Source organism: Arvicola amphibius, chromosome 10, assembly GCF_903992535.2.
Source record: "Arvicola amphibius chromosome 10, mArvAmp1.2, whole genome shotgun sequence".
NCBI classification, from domain to species: domain Eukaryota; kingdom Metazoa; phylum Chordata; class Mammalia; order Rodentia; family Cricetidae; genus Arvicola; species Arvicola amphibius.
In genome coordinates this window covers 114913208-114930368 of record NC_052056.1, presented here as the reverse complement: position 1 = coordinate 114930368, position 17161 = coordinate 114913208, and the positions used below count along the sequence as shown (strand labels likewise).

Below are 17161 nucleotides of genomic sequence, written 5' to 3'. Positions count from 1 at the left end.
GTATAGTGATTCTGAGACCAAACAGTTTAAAAAACATATTCTGGCTGGGTGGTGGTTTCTCACACCTTTAATTCCAGCACCTGGGAGGCAGAGGAAGGCAGATCTCTGTGAGTCCAAGGCCAGCCTGGTCTGCAAAGAGAGTTCCAGGATAGCCAGAGCGGTTACATAGAGCAACCCTGTCTCAAAAAACAAACACTCAAACACCCAAACAAAACAAAAAAAGCATTATTCTGAATAGTTCTCCATACTTAACCTGACCTTTTTTGGACATTTATAGAAACATACTACTTATGACCAAACTTTAGTAAGAAATTAATACTTCCATCTGGATGCACATTTGCAAACCTAGCACTCCTGAGATGGAAGCAGAAAGATTCCAAATGCAGAGTCATCCTCAGCTACGTGGTAAGTTTATAGCCAGCAGGGGCTACATGAGACCTTGTTTCAATAAATTAAAAAAGCAGAAGCTAGAAGCTAAAATCAATCATGGAGTAGTTCATTTCCATAGCAACAACTAAATGAAGGCCTGCAAGCCACTCTTCCAGGTGTGTGTCTGCCTTAAAGAAAAGCAAATAGCTCAAGATCCCTTTCCTTAGGAAATCCTGTTGTTCTCCATTTGTGCCTCCATATAGATTAGGGAAGAGATTTATCCTTTTGTGTTTCAAACATGGCAAAGGGGAGCTTCATCTGCGAGGACCTACAAATTCTGCCCAAGGTGCGTGTGACAGGACATAATAAAATCTACTGGAACAGTCCATTGCTCCATGGAAATGCGGCTAAGTGACTATTTTAGCTAGAAAAATTTGTGTCTCGCCGTGGTGGCGCACACCTTTAATCCCAGCCTGGGAGGCAGAGGCAGGTGGATTTCTGTTATGAGGTCAGCCTGGACTGCAGGGTGAGTTCCAGGACAGGCTCCAAAGCTACACAGAGAAACCCTGTCTCGAAAAACAAACAAAAACAACAACAACAAACAAATTTGTTGTGTCTTCCCCAGAGCCAGCCCCTAGGCTCCAGACCTTTTGGATTGATTCTTGCCTTTGGTCTGAAAGTGGATTGGCATACATGGTAATTGGTTAGGTTCTGTATTTAATAAGGAACAAAACCCACGAGAAACGTCTCAACTTCTGGGTGTCCTAAAATTTCCATTTCACCGGGATGTATAGTGCCAAAGTATGACCTCACTAAAAACTAGGTTGTCATTGAAGAGGAAAAGGAAACAATAAAGACCAGTTCTGGCTTCCGACGGAATGGAAAATAAGAGGCACACAGCATCACCGGTATGGTCAAAGAAAGACCTGACTGGCAGTCACCCTGTGGAGTCATCCTGCTTCTATCTCTCCAGGAAGCATGCACTGAATCAACCCACTTTAAAAAAAAAAATCTCCACTTATCTTCCTTAAGACGGGTCATATGTTAAGAAAGAATAATGATTTACTGGGAATCCACCCAAATCTCGGGCCTGAGTTTCTTCCCGTGCAAACTGGAAGGATGACAGCACTTTGTAAAAACCTTGTGAGATTAAAATAATGCACACAGAGCAATCAAACGAAAAGCTGGACATGGCACAGGGTCGTTATTTACTGAAGAGAATCTTTGTTTCGCATTCTCCATCTGTGAGCAGTTTTTTTCCCCGTTATTCCTCCACAAAACCTTTTCTCTCTCTCGGCTGCTGGTGGAAGCATCTGCTCATATCCCTGAGTCATCAGCGTCAAGATGCTGGGTTCCCCCAAGTCATTCCTGGGCCTCCAGTTTCTCTAGGGCTCCCTCTCCCGACTGCTTAGCTCTCCTAGGGGTCTGGGTCGAAATTCCCGGACTGCATAAGGCTCGCTGCTTGGCTACCTGACTCACAGAACTGTCCGCAGCCTCCTCGGAGACCCAAGACCCAGTCAGTCATTTCAGGGATCGGGACTGAGACTCACGCCAGGCCCCGGGTGGAAGCGGAGGCGCCGGAAGGATGTACGCGCCCGCCGCAGAGCTCCCTTCGAGGTGAGAGCGTGGGAGTCAGGAGGAGGCCACACCCAGAGGTGAGAGCGCGGGGGGCGTGGCCACACCCGGGCGAGAACGAGGCTGGGGGAGTGGCCGAGTGCCCACCGCGAGGGTGGGAGTCGCGGGGGCGGGAGCCACACCCTTAGGTGAGCGCGCAGGGGGCGTGGCCACGGGGCGACCGGAGGCCGGGGGTGTGGCTGTGCCGGAGGAGCGGCTGCGGCCCTCTTGGGATGCGCCCGGCGTCCCCGCGGGCGGCGCGCGCAGCCGCCTGGCGACGCGTGAGGCCACGTCCGGGTTAAGCAGACGCCACCTGGGCGCGGCTGAGGAGAGCCGAGAGGCGGTGAATCCCGCGCGGGCGGGCGGGCGCGGCGAACAGGTGCCCGCGCGCGTCAGGCGCCGGCCCAGGGGCGGAGAGAGGGGCGCGGCCGGAAGCGCGGGGCGGGTGCCTCGGCCCGGTGAGCCGCGGGGCCGGGAAGGCAGGAAGGGACGCTCCGGGGCCGCGCGGCACAAGATGTCGAGCCGCCGCCTCGGCCCCTGCAGCGGCAGCAGCAGCCGTAGCCGCCGCCGCTGCTGCCGCCGAGCCGGGGGACATGGAGCGCGGCTGCAGAGAGTGGCCGACGGCAGCAGCAGCAGCAACCACGAGCGTCGCAGCGACAGCGGAGCGCAGCCCGCCCCGTGAGGCGCTGGCCGGCCGGCGGCGGCGGCAGCAGCAGCAGCAGCAGCAGCAGCAGCAACAGCAACAGTGCGGCTGAAAACCGGGCCTCGCGGCGAACCTCTCCGCAGCCTCCCCTCCCGCCTCGCGGCCCCGCACTCTCCCCTTCCTCTGCCGCTCTCGCCGACCCCTTCGCCCCCTCGTCCTCGTCCCGGGTGCGCGCCGCAGCTGAGCCCCGGGGGCGGGGGCGCGTGCCGCCGGCGCGGGGGAGGGGCGGGCCGCCCGCGCGCGCCGCGCCCAGGGCTCGCGGGGACCCGGGGGGCGCGTGCCGCGGCGCGAGGCGAAGCGAAGCGCGGGGAGGCGCGGCGGGGCCCCTCCCCCCCTGCAGCCTGGCGCGCGCCGGCCGGGCCGCACCGCTGCGGGCTCGGCGCGCGCGGGCCATGTCCGCCTTCTGCCTGGGCTTGGCCGGCCGAGCTTCAGCACCCGCCGAGCCGGACAGCGCCTGCTGCATGGAGCTGCCCGCTGGGGCCGGGGACGCAGTCGGGAGTCCCGCCGCCGCGGCTGCCGCCGCCCTCGTCTCTTTCCCCGGGGGCCCCGGGGAACTGGAACTGGCCTTAGAGGAGGAGCTGGTGTTGCTGGCGGCCGGGGAGCGGCCGTCCGATCCCGGGGAGCATCTTCAGGCGGAGCCGGGGTCTACGTCTGAGGGGCACGGGCCGCCGCCGCCACCGTCTACCCAGGATCCCGAGCTGCTGTCGGTGATCCGACAGAAGGAGAAGGATCTGGTGCTGGCGGCCCGGCTAGGCAAGGCACTGCTCGAGAGGAACCAGGACATGAGCCGACAGTACGAGCAGATGCACAAGGAGCTCACCGACAAGCTGGAGGTGAGGACCTTCCAGCGGCATGGGTGGGAAGCCGGGTACCTTCCTATTCCTGGGCAGTTTGCGGAATCACATGCCCTCCCTCCTTGCATGCTTATCCTCGCTCGAAGAAAATCATCGAGAACAGGAGGCAGGATGGATAGTTTTAATGACCATCAGTGCATTCATGGAACCCATCTGACTTTCCCACCCAGCTCAGATGTGGGTCCATGCACGTTTCCCACTGCTGTGGGCCGTTCTATATATGTACTGTACACAGCGTCTAAAATAGAGCTTACAGTATGACTAATTTATACAGCACTGAGGCGATATCCACACACAGAAATGAGAACATCGAGAAGCATTTAAAATATGCTTCAGGTGCTCAGAGAGGCAGTTAATCTCTAATCAGAGTCTTAGCCTAAAGCTTTCCAGTTTGGGCATTAAGGCCTCTGCATGCCCTTGTCTTAACTTCTTGGCAGAGAGTTGTGGGAAACAAGTGCCCCTAAAGGAGCTTTATATAGCTTTCAAATACTTGGGGATTTGGGAATATGGTTCCATTGCAGAAATCAGAGAGGCAGGGCTCAGCATGTGATCACTGGGAGTGGATTTAGTTTGGACTTCAGTAGTTACCTGCATTTTATTAGTTTTCTGTGACCTGACTCTCAGCACCATGTTACTTTTAACTACTTTTAAATAGACACTTTTTTTTTCTGGGGGCGGGACGGGGAGGGGGTGTTGTGGTAAGGGCATTTGCTTCAGTTGCATCCCCAGAATTCATATGGGGGAAAGAACTGACACTAGCAATTTGTCCTCTGACCTACACACACACACCCCAACCAGTTTTTAGAATACAGTTTTTAAAATGTCAGTAATATTTTTGTTAATGCAATACAACAAAACCTTCTAGAACTATACTTGCTGTTTGTTTTATTTCTTTAAATTTTGTTTATTTATTTATTGCTCTGAAGCAAAATAGGGTCTTGAATGTGGTTCTGAAGAATGATTACAGTTTTAAAACAGTAGATTTTCAAAATAAAACGGAGAGGGGAATCATGTTTGGCAGTGGAAACAAACCCCTTTTCTGCTCTGCATTTACTATGGTTACCCGTTTTGTCTTCAGCTAGTTCTTTTCATTCTGTCTGAACACCGCACAGATGTGACTAGGCCACAGGTTCCATCTCACTGGTACTGTAATAAGACTGTGTGTGTCTGCGGTCCTGTGACCTATCAGGAGTTCAGTCAGAAGAGGAAAGGAAACCAATGAGTGTCCAGTGTTTGAGCCGGCCTGTGAACTAGGCCTGCCAGTTGATGGGCTCTGGAGATAGGTCTGGGAGGTTGTCTGTGAAAGCTGGGCCTTGACTGCCAGAATGCAACAGAATGCTAACTTAGCGGACTGAATTGTTTCATGTCCACTTGAAGGAGCGGTCTGGAAATAAAAGGGTGTCCTTTCTTCCTGGAGCGATTCGTTACGTGACACTGCACAGGAGTGCCACCCCAGAGATTTGTACCTGTGATGTGAATGCCTTCAGTCAGGGACTCAATTGAAGAAACAGGGAGCTTGAAAAGAGCTTCCTATCAGTTTGATTAGTGATAGGTTTCATGGTGTAGAGTTGCACAAATCCTGCTTTCCACGTGGAGCTTTGAGTAAAGGATTTCAAGATTCCGCAGCAACAAAAAAGATTCTGCTGTAAAGGGATAAATAAGTGACCTTCGACATTTTGTAATTGACTCCATGGGCAAGAATAAAATAGCTTAAATAGCCTAAACTATCATTTAAAGTCTTGTCTCTTCTGCAGTTCTGCTTGTGAATACTAGTGTTAAACTTTTGAAATTCTGGAGGTTGGTTGCACAGTATTTTTATTATACGCAACACTGCTGACTTGTCCATGGTGAAAGTGGGTAAGATAGTAAGTTATATGTCATGTGTACTCTACCACAACTTAAACATAGATAGAAAATTTAAATTTATTTATACATATATATATTTGAAAATTATCTTTTTTTCTTTAGATAGGGACTCACTGTGTTACTCATGATGGTCTTGAAGTCCTGAATTTAAGAGATTCTCCTGCCTCGGTTCCCAACTAATTGGACTGTAGGCGTACACTGTATCTGACTCTTAAGATTTTTTTTTTTGTGTGTGTGTGTGTGTGTACACTTGAAAATATATTCCCTAAGGCTGGAAAGATGGCTCAGACGTTATGAGTGTTGGCTGCTTTTCCAGAGGTCCTGAGTTCAATTCCCAGCAACCACATGATGGCTCACAACCATATATAAAGAGACCTGGCATTCTTTTCTGGCCTGCAGGCATGCATGCAGGCAGAACACTGTATACATAACAAGTAAAAATATATTCACTAGTTGCTCGTTAACTAATGAATGTATTTATTTGATGACACTGGTGATTGCACCACCGCTGTCTGCCCTTGTTGATTCTTCTAGTGCTACAATTGAGAGTGACTAATTTATTTGGGTTTGTTTCATTTGATACCTGCAAGTGAATTTTCTCTATAGTGTATTCTTTTTAGATTTATTTCTTTTATTTTTATGTGTATGAGTGTTTGTTTGCATGTATGTATGTGCACCGCTTGCATACCTGGTGCCTACAAAGGCCAGTTCTCCTGGAACAGGAGTTACACATGAGCCATCACATGGTAGTTGGGAACCAAACCCAGGTCCTTTGCAAGAACAGTAAGTGCTCCTAACATCAGAGCCATCCCTCTGCTAGCACCCCTTCTCCGCTAACCTATTTTTTGAACAATTTAGAGTTAATAATGTCTGTTTAGACAAAATACTTTCTAAAGTTTATCATAGCAGCTATATTTTTAATTAAACACACAGGAGTAATAATAATAATAATAATAATAATAATAATAATAATAATCCTTTAAGAAGGGTTTAATATTTTCCAAGAACTGTCAGATATTGACATCAAACACATATGCTAACAAATTGGTTTGGAGTTTCAGCACATGAGGGGAGGATATGGTGGCGTGTGTTCTGATTCCAGGTACTATGAAGGATATTGACTTCTGAGTTCACCATGGGCAACACAGTGGGATCCTTTATCCAAAAATGAAATAATAATACTAAGTAGCAGTGGTGGTGTTCTCAGGCACCGGTTTTATTTTGGTGTCCTCAGAATTGTCACTTTTCTGATTTCTGAACAGGCAAACCATAGTCAAGATCTTCCCTGCCTACCATTCAGGAGTATGTTTCTAGTTTTATATGCCACATCGAGGATTTTATCTGGTTATTACAAACATAAAAGCATTTGGTTCTGTACAACTGTCTTTTTAAAGGTGTATTAATGGTCTTCAATGGTTTAAAGATTAATGTAGACACTTTATAGCTTGACTAGAATATATTTTTCACATGCTTAAAAATCTAATTGAAAGGCCTTTTTATTATTTCTTCTGTACCTGTAATTAGCTCTTTTAATTTAAAAACATACATCTAACAAGGTCCTTACTTTTTCTCTTAATATGAATTAAAGTACTAACTTGCGTACTTTGCTCGCTGGAGACCACTGTACAGATTCTTTTTCTTTCCCCATATAGCAGAGAGTAGATTGTCCATTTCTACAGAAGTAGTCTCTTCTCTCTGGTATTTTCTCTCCCCCTCCAAGCCTGATTCTCCTAGTTTGGTGTTCTTTGTTTTAAATGAGGGATGGAGGGAAATAGAAGTGAGTTTCTGAGAGTCACTACTAGACTTGGAGAAGGGCTGGGGAATTCTGATGTACGTTCAGTGCTTGCTGCTCAAGAGAACAGAGCTTTTCCCTGGTATTTTTCATAAGCAGTGGCCTGGGCTTAGGAGGATGGTGTCACTTTATTAAGTATCTATTTTATTTAGACTAGTAACACTAATTTTTGTATTGTAGAAGTTGATTGATTTGTTCTTTTTTTTTTTTCTCTTAACGATTGGTTTTATATTTAGAGAAAAATTGGAACGGTAATACAGTATCCATATACCTCACATCCAGGCTCATCTTGTTACCAACGTCTTACACTAACATACACCATAATTAATAAAGTACCCTAAGTCTGTATCAAATGTCTTTTTTCTGTTCCAGGATTCCTTATTACATTAGTTTTTCTGTCTTGTAGGCTCCTCTTAGACTTTTCTTGTTTTGGTGGCCTTGATAATCTTGTTGTTAATTTTCAAAGTACCATATTACCCTGGAAAACAAAAAGAAGCACAGGCAGACACAGACCTCTATATTTATTATTATTCTCCTTAGACCTTACTGGTTAATTTTTTATTTTTGTTTTATGTGCTTTGTTGGTTTTTTTGTTGACATGTTTGTCTGTGTGAGGGTGTCAGATCCCCTAGAGTTGGAGTTACAGACAGTTGTAAGCTGCCACTGTCGGTGCTGGGAATTGAACTGAAGTCCTCTGGAAGAATAGTCAATGCTCTTAACCTCTGAACCATCTCTCCAGCCCATTTACTGGTTAACTTAATGCTTAAATGAAAATACAATTCTAGGAGAAATTTCCTAAAGTAAACCAAAGGCTAAATTCTGTACAAAATTCATCAAGAGTTGAAACACCTGAAATGGGGAGTTTGTTTCCTGTTAAAGAAATATAAGGACAGATAGATCAATCAACACCACCTGTCTCAACTCCACCCTACGCGTTAATTGGATTGTTTCAGTTGCTTGGTTGGGCTGTTCACTAGCAGCTGTTGGCTGAATATTTTTAAGTCTCTGTTCTTTTAAAAAACAAGCCTAATTTATCTGGCCTCTCAGTAACACCGTGGTTACTGAGTTCTTGGTATTGCCTTCTGCTCAGCCATTTTCATGTTGGACAAAACTAGCAATTACGGTTTTAGGATTGAAGTTAGCTTTTATTTCTGCATTCTGTCTTTGTGAAATTTCCAGAGTGACTGAAAAAGTCCTCAGTTTGGAAAGTTTCACATTATCTGGATAGAAGAGAACAAATAGTTTACATGCTGGTCAGAGGTAGATATTTCTCCCTTGTTACTCCTTTTCCACATACTCCAAACTGAAAGTATATATTTTGTAAATATAAAGTTATGTGACTTTTCAGTCTGTATACATGAGTGACTATAACCAAATGAATGGTCCCCTTAATGTGGTCAGTTTGAAAGTTTTCATGAACACTGTACTCAATTTTAATTTTTTGGATTGCTGTTTTTATCTTTGTCAAATTCTCTTGACTGTTCTCAAACATGATAAATTTTCATTTTGGGGGAGTAATTTGGCTTGTAGAAACATTTACAAGTCACTCAGTAAAGAATAAGGTGACAAGATGAAATGGGATAATCTTGTAATTTAGGCCCACTTCAAATTTGACATAATGGGACTGGTTTTCTAACATGACAGTAAGCTGGCACTTGACGTTTCCAAAAGAAGCATTTCAAAAAAAAAAATACATTGAAAGGTAAGAACGTCAATGAAGAGTATCTTCTCCCAGGAAGAATGACCTAGTACTCTGAAGGGAGAGAGTCAGAAATTCATTTTAGGGTGTTGAAAACCTCATTCCAGTCCTGCCTGAATCACAAGCTTAGGAAATGGATCAGAGTCGTTATTTTTTGTTTTTGAGATAGGATCTCACACTGTAGCCTGGGCTGAAGTACTTCTGCTTCTGCTTTCCCTGGGCTGGGATTAGCGCAAGACCCATTACGCACAGCTTAAGTAAGTGTACTTTGAACAGCTATACCAGAATTTTGCTGAGCTCACCAAAGGTTAAGTACTGGTACTTTAGTTGGACTGAAGTAAAAGGTTTGGCTATTGGACGTACTACTTTCTAAATAGGAAAACATATTTGCTTCCGTATCTCTGTTCATCTCATACAGTGAAAAGATACGCTTGTTACCTTCAAGCCAATGGACTCCTTTTTGATTGAATTGTTACTTCAAACCATCTTTAGTTTTCCTGTATACCATTTGTTGCACACAATTTATTTTTACTCCACTGGCATGAAAACCCATAAATACAAAGACTGTCTTGCCTATCATCAGTGTCTCTAGGTAAGTTTCTGTGCCTCAGAAACCACTCAAGAATGAATGGATGAGCCAAAAATAAACATTAATAATAATGCTTACTAATAATGCATGATTTAAAATGCAAGGTTGCAGAGATGGTTCAGTGGTTAAGAGCACTGTCTTCTCTTCCTGAGGACCTGGACTTGGTTCCCAGCACCCATATGGCAGCTTATAACCATCTGTAGGTCCAGTTCCAGGGAATTCAACATCCTCTTTTCACCTCCAGCACCAGACACATGCACATAAAATAAAACTTGAAACTGAACTCGCCTTAGTACTTTTGAAATATAGTAGTATATTATATATACAGTAACAAATATCTACTAACTTTGATTTGAAACACTAAGTACATCAAACACAAATCAGCTCTCCCATTTTCTGTTACTGACCCTGAACTAATCACTTTGCTGCTTTTGACCTAAAGTTAAGCATAAAAGATGATTCTAAGCTGGACAGTGGTAACACACACTTTTTTTTATTTTTTTTTTTTTTTTTTTTTAGGTTTTTCGAGACAGGGTTTCTCTGCAGCTTTTTTAGAGCCTGTCCTGGAACTAGCTCTTGTAGACCAGGCTGGCCTTGAACTCACAGAGATCCGCCTGCCTCTGCCTCCCGAGTGCTGGGATTAAAGGCGTGCGCCACCACCGCCCGGCGGTAACACACACTTTTAATCCCAGCATTCAGGAGGCAGAGACAGGAAGACTCTGTGAGTTTGAGGCCAGCTTCGTCTACAGATCAGGTTTCAGGACAGGCCCCAAAGCTACAGAGAAACCCTGTCTCAAGAAAGGGGGGCGGGGAGATGACTCCAAGAGAGACTTCCTTTAAAAAATAATAAGTGTTTTGGTTGTTGGGCTCATTTTTAGTTGTTTAAATATATAGTTTAATCAAAAGATGACTTGTTAAATTCCAAATACGAGTTTCCAAATCTAGAGACTCATGCTCAGGGAGAATAAATAAAACGTTAAGTGTTTCCAGTAGGAATGACGTTTTCTTTGTGAGACCAACTCCTTCCTTGTTCTAGAAGAGAATACTTCTGTAGCTGTGGCTTGGACAACATGCCCTGTGTGCTTATTGTCTGTAGAAAAGTATGTAAAGGGAAAAGAAAAAGACTGTGGAATTTTCACATCCCTCCCCCTTCTTTTTTTGCCCCAGCACTTAGAACAAGAGAAACATGAACTGAGAAGACGGTTTGAGAATCGGGAAGGGGAGTGGGAAGGACGAGTGTCAGAGCTGGAGACCGATGTGAAGCAGCTGCAGGACGAGCTGGAACGGCAGCAGGTCCATCTTCGGGAAGCAGACCGAGAGAAAACACGAGCCGTCCAGGAGCTGTCCGAACAGAACCAGAGGTTATTGGATCAACTCAGCAGGGTGAGTCACAAGAATTTAATTGTAAAAAAGTCAGAGTGGGAACCAATTTCCTGTACTGGTAGGATAGATGTGAAGAAACCATTCTGACCTCCCCTCCGCCCCCCCATGGAACTTTTTGGAGTTGATTTTTCCTTCTGCGAGATAGATTTGGGAACTGAACTCTGGCCTTTGAGTATGGAGCCCAGGTGCTGTCAGCAAGTATAACAAAGGAGTCAGGAACCAAGAGCAAGGCCCATGATTAAACCTACTGTGAGACCTAGTATCCTGGGCATCTTCTCACCTCTAAAATAAAGGGGCTGCGTATGTCTGGTGTTTCTTAGCGCTCTAAAGATCTGTCATCCTTTACCCAGGGAAAGTCCATCATCACCTGTAAAGTTGCTAATTAGGGTCAAGACTAATTGCAAAGAAGATGATTGAGACTTCAATGAGTAGAAATCTAATTTAAATATAGTACATTCCTTTTAAATTTACAGAGTGGTCTATAAATCCTGGGTTTACTATTGAAATTCAATTCTTCTTATATGTTAAAAGCAAAACCAGCAGTTTTTTAGAAAAAAATGTGGCCTCTTGTCCCATCCCTAATCACTGCTGTTCTTGAGGTCCTGTGTCGTCTGTGTGGTCGTGTGGCTAGAGGCCACTGTGGTGAGTTCCCAGGGTTTGCACTGAGGTGATATTGACAGTATGTGATGGTGTTTGCCGATTACATCACAGTTGCTTGTTTTTCATTGGGATGGTGAAACTTCCCACCTTCTAAAGAAGTGTGAACTAAATGCTATTAGTGGGGAGAGAGGAAAAAGAAAAAGAGATAATAAATGGTAACTTGGAAAGCAGCAGCTCACAGAGATTTCAGCACATCTGTGAAAAATGAGGACATGGTTGTGGGCAGAGCTGAGCAGCTTCCCTGATTTCATGGGGAGAAGCACTGAGCATTGGATTGGCTGGGAAGCCAGAGTGGCATAGTCCAGAAGTCACTTCACAGGGCTGCTCCACACCAGCATTCCCGAATCAGTTCTGAAACCCTTTTTAGTAACTGGAAAGGGATCTCCATCCTTGTAAAAATTTTATAGGTTTTTCAGTCTTTCATTCATTATTCATGAAAGATTAACCAGAGAAGTCTGGCCAGATTGCTTTATTCAGAAACATTTAATATTATTCTGAGCAAGTGTTTCGAGTGAAGCTTACAGAATGAATGCCACAAAACAAAGCAGTCAAAGGGAAGTTAAATTTCTTGGGCCAAGTTCACGTGGCAAATGCAGAACATGATCTGGTGAAAGACAGGCGAGCATGAGGGGGAAGCTAGAAAACAGATGTTGACAAGGGATTGACGCTGCTCCTTAACTTATTAAGCTTGTTCATGCCTCAGTTTCCTTAACTTTAAAATGAGTTAAAAATCTGTGCTGCAGACAAGTACTGTTGAAAGGAAAAGGGAAAACTGTGGGTTGTGGCTATAGCTCAGTGGCAGAGGACTTGCCCAGCTCTCCAGAGAGGCTGTAGGTTTACTTTATAGCACAGTGATTTTCAGCCCGCAGTTCGCAGCCCCTTTGGGGTTGACTGGCCCTTTACAGGCGTCACCTGACATCATCAGAAAACTCAGATATCTGCATTACAGTTCATAACAGTAACAAAATTACAGTTATAAAATAGCAATAAAAATAATGTTATGGTCGGGGGTCATCACAACATGAGGAACTGTATTATAGGGGCTAATTGTTAGGAAGGTTGAGAACCACTGCTATAAGGGGAAGGGGAAAAATGCAATGTGTTTGTGTTAACCAGCATATGGAGATGCAGATTGTTTCTAAAGTGGCGTCTTTAGAGCTGGCCTGTTGTTTTACTTCACTGTAGAAAATCCTGATGAAGTGCTTCCAGATATTTCTGGATAGTTCTAGATTCTTGTTATCCTCTCTGGCCTTGAACGTAGGCCCTGGTGGTTTTGTGGCTTTCTCGCCCTCTTTCTCCTTGTAAGCAGGACAAGTCCCTGAGGTTTCCATCAGCAGCAAGTTTAGATTTCATTTTATTATTGTTTTATTAACTGGGTATTCAGGAGCCAGAGGAACTAAGTACTTTGAAGGGAATCAGAATTCTCATAGGAAAAAATAGCAGCCAGCAGCAGTGATAGAAGGCCAGGTTTTGTTTTTTTGTTTTGTTTTGTTTTGTTTTTTGCAATGTATGTAATGAGGTTCATTTGTTTTCCTGAGGCGGGGTTTCTCTGTATAGCCCTAGCTGTCCTGGAATTTTCTCTATAGATCAGGCTGGCCTGGAATTCAGAGGTCTATCTGCCTGCCTCTGCCTCCCCAGTACTGGGACTAAAGACATGCACCACCATGTCTCTTTATAACCATGTAATATAAACTGTCAAAAATAGTACAATACTTTTTCAAAGTATTTTTACATGTATTCACTTTGACTGGCATGGTCTCCAAAGTTGTTCTTAACAGTAAACCAAACAGCTATATTGAGATTGAATTCATACCCCAAAATGGTATCCTTTACAGGTGTGCAATTAGGTAGTTATTACTTCATTTGCCGAGTTATGCAACCATCACTGCTGTCTATTTAGAGAATATTTTACCTTCCCAAAGAAGTGTTATAGCCATTAGCAGTACCTTTCACTATAATTTAAAACCCCCATGTCTCAACCCCTAGCAGGTTTTAATCTACCTTGATCCCCGTGCTTTTCCTTGTTTTAGACTTTTCGTGGCAGTGAAATCCTACCATACAAAAGTAGCCTTTTGTGTGTGGCTTTTTTTACTTAGTGTTTACCAGACTATGACTTCACTCATGTTGTGATTGGGAACTATCCCATTGTTATATGCAACGGTTTATCTGTTCACTAGCTGATGGACATTGCTGTTTCTATTCTTTGGTTGATGTGAATAACCAGACATGTACATTCATAGACACATTTTGTGTGTCCACAGATCTTTTTAGCTAAAATGGCATGCTGTGAGTATATGTATCCCATGAGCTTCTGGATCTCATTATGACGAGGAAAGGAAATGGTATTGCTCTCATTCTACATCTAAGAAAACTTCAGGGAAGAAAGACACGTGACTTAAGTTTCTTTCAGTTTAGGACTAACAAGGTTTTCTGTACCCTCCATTGCAGACTTCTAAGGCAGCAATAAATAAAGATCATAGGCTTTGAAGCCAGACAGCCATGGGGCCAAACACCAACTCTGGCATTTACTAGCTGGTTGAATGTAGGAAAGTGTTTTTGTTGTTGTTGTTGTTGTATTTTGGTTTTTCGAGGCAGGGTTTCTGTGTAGCTTTGGAGCTTCCTTGGAACTAGCTTTTGTAGACCAGGCTGGCCTAGAACTCACAGAGATCCGCCTGCCTCTGCCTCCCAAGTGCTGGGATTAAAGGTGTGCGCCACCACCGCCTGGCTGTAGGAAAGTTGTTTTACCTTTAGTGACTTCCTTTTTTTTTTAAAGATTTATTTATTTATGATCACCTTCCTGGACCTGGGGGGAGTTGGGAGGACCTTGGTAGTAGGGAACCCGGATGGCTCCTTGGCCTGGAGAGGGGGGAGGGAGGGGAAGAAAGGGGGAGGAGGAGGGGAGGAGATGGAAATTTTTAAATATAAAAAAAAATAAACCATATTTTAAAAAAACAGCCTTATTCCTAACGACAGTGATAACAGTCATAGCAGGCTCCTGTTAAGCCTTTTCAGTCTTCAGAAGCAGTTGGAGTAAGATACTATTTTCAAAACAAATCTCAGTTGTGTTAGTTAGAAACTTAAGTCAGAGGTACAATAAGGCATTTTCACATGTTATATCAATAAAACAGGGCTCACTATTTGAAACACAAGGAACAGACTTGAGCACCTATTGAGCAAACAATGGAAAAAATCAATTGATTCTTTCTGGAGATGAGATTTAAAATTGCTTAAGGGATTCTGAGCTTTTCCTTCCTCAAAATACACAGCTCTAGAGTTTGGAGAAACTGATTAGGTCATCATTTTGTACATTTGCCTATAATTTTATACATGACACATTAATTACATCATTCCCTTTCTTTTTTCACGTGTACTATTAATCTTATGCTTGGTTCGAGATCCATTTTACTTACGGCTTACCCAGTATTTCATTTCTCTATAGGACTGAATTATATGATGTTAGTGACTCTTTGGATGGAATTATGATGTAGATATTTGCTTTATCTATATAAAAACTTAACAAAATATTACAAAGATACAGAAAACTGCAGAGAAAACTATAAATCCAGCATTTAAAAAATTATAACATTTTGAAGCCAGATGTGGTACATCTCTATAATACTTGAAAGAATAAAAGCTTGGAAGGCTGAGACCAGTCTTGGGTTATATAGCAAAACCTTCTTTCTCACCATTGGTCCGCCCAAATCTTAACACTCTGTTCTATTTAGTTGAGATTAATTTATGGGTAGGTGTATATATTTTTATTTTGCAGTGCTGGAGATAGAACCCAGGGCCTCTTACATACTGTGCTTATTTTAAATACAAAAAAAAAAACATTTTTATTTGTGTATCAAAGAAGTTTTTTTTTAAAAGTTAAGATTATTTTTACATTTGTATCTCTCTGCTGTCTACATTTTTAGAATTGGTTTTCTCATTTATACTTTTTGTACTTAAAGCATACATGGATGTTTATAAATTCATGTTATGTGTACATATGTCATTACATGTCTATATATGCATCCATTAACTATAATTTTCTATATTTTAGATATTTGACAGATGGAAATATAATGTAAAATGATTTGCAACTCCTTGTCTGGGTTCAATACTATGTTTTTGGATTTTATACAGGTTAATAAATATAGCCTTAATTCATCTATATTAACTGTTACTTAGCATTCCCTTATGCAGTGACAGTAAAATTTTATGTATTTTATTGGTGAACACTAAACTTCTGGCTTTTCCACTATTACAAATTTTCTGTGATGAATGTTTTTGTGCCTTTTCTTCTTATGCACATAAATATTTTAATTTCTTTGTGGAATTAAATTTCTGTAACAGGAATTACTGCATCTGAGTGTAAACCCTTCTTCAGCTTTATGTAATATTGCCAAATTCTTGAAAGCTTTGTTACAGATTTGCAATCAGCAGTGTGTAAGAGTCAGTGTATATGGGTCTAATCTTTCTTTACATGACGCTTCATTATTATCAGATTTTAAATATTCTTACCAATCCTTTGTATGTAAAAGGAAATTTTATTGTTTTAATTACTATTTCATGAATTACTTGTGAGACTGAACATCTTTTATCTGTATGTTTATTTTGATTTACTTGTTTGCTTTCCTCACATACTTTATTGGGAATATAAGAGAGTTTTATTTGTTTGTTTTAACTCTTTTTGTTTTGTTTTGTTTTTCAAGACAGGGTTTCTCTATAGTTTTGGAGCCTGTCCTGGAACTAGCTCTTGTAGACTAGGCTGGCCTTGAACTCACAGAGATCCGCCTGCCTCTGCCTCCCGAGTGCTGGGATTAAAGGTGTGCGCCACCACTGCCTAGCTGTTTTAACTCTTGATGCTCTTATTGTTTCATTTTATTTATTTAAGGGGTCTTGTATGCCAAAAAAGTTTGTAGGCTTTTTTAAAAAGCTGTTTTTTCATTGTAATTTTGTGTGTTTGTGTGTGCATGTGTGCATGGGAGTGCCATGCCTGTGGAGAGAGAGGTAGTGAATCCCTCTGGAACTGGAGTTACAGGTTGGTGTTAGCTGCCTAGAATGTGTGCTGGTAATTGAACTCTTGTCCTCTGGAACAGGAGGATATGCCTTTAATTGCTGAGCCACCTATCCATCGCTAAGTATTTAAAGAAATCAAATGTTTGTCATTTCCTAAATATTTTTTTTGTGTTTTGATTAAGCCTCTAGATTCCCTCACTGTATTCTAATTAGAAAAACATAAATGCTTTTTAATGTTTGAATATTTAATCTACCTGGATTTTTTGTATGATATGAGATAGGAACTATGTATATATTTGTTTGTTTGTTTGTTTTTGAGACAGGCTTTCTCTGTATAACAGCCCCAGCTGTCCCGGAACTTGCTTTATAGACCAGGCTGGCTTCTAACAGAGATCCGCCTGCCTCTGCCTCCCAAGTGGATTAAAGGCGTGCACCCCCACCACCCAGTTCCTCATATACTTTTTATATGGGTTATATCAGCACTAGTTCCTCCCTGAATTGTAGTCATATATAGATTTTCTGATTTAAAAAAACAATTATTTGCTTTTAATCGAAGGATCAAAATAACTTAAGATTTTAATTGTTTTTTTTTCTTTTGCCAACTTAAAACTAAAAATATAAAATGGGG

The 17161-nt window shown here is 42.8% G+C and overlaps 1 protein-coding gene across 2 annotated transcripts in view; it reads left to right on the top strand.

The window, feature by feature from the left end:
- Positions 1-3078: 3078 nt before the first annotated feature.
- The window catches only part of Bicdl1 (BICD family like cargo adaptor 1), a 99295-nt gene continuing 85212 nt past the window's right edge, over positions 3079-17161 (top strand). For both annotated transcript variants that reach the window (XM_038346012.1, XM_038346011.1), the window contains exons 1-2: positions 3079-3519; positions 10654-10869. In XM_038346012.1, coding sequence (XP_038201940.1) covers positions 3079-3519; positions 10654-10869 — 657 coding nt within the window. The remainder of the gene's footprint in view (positions 3520-10653; positions 10870-17161) is intronic.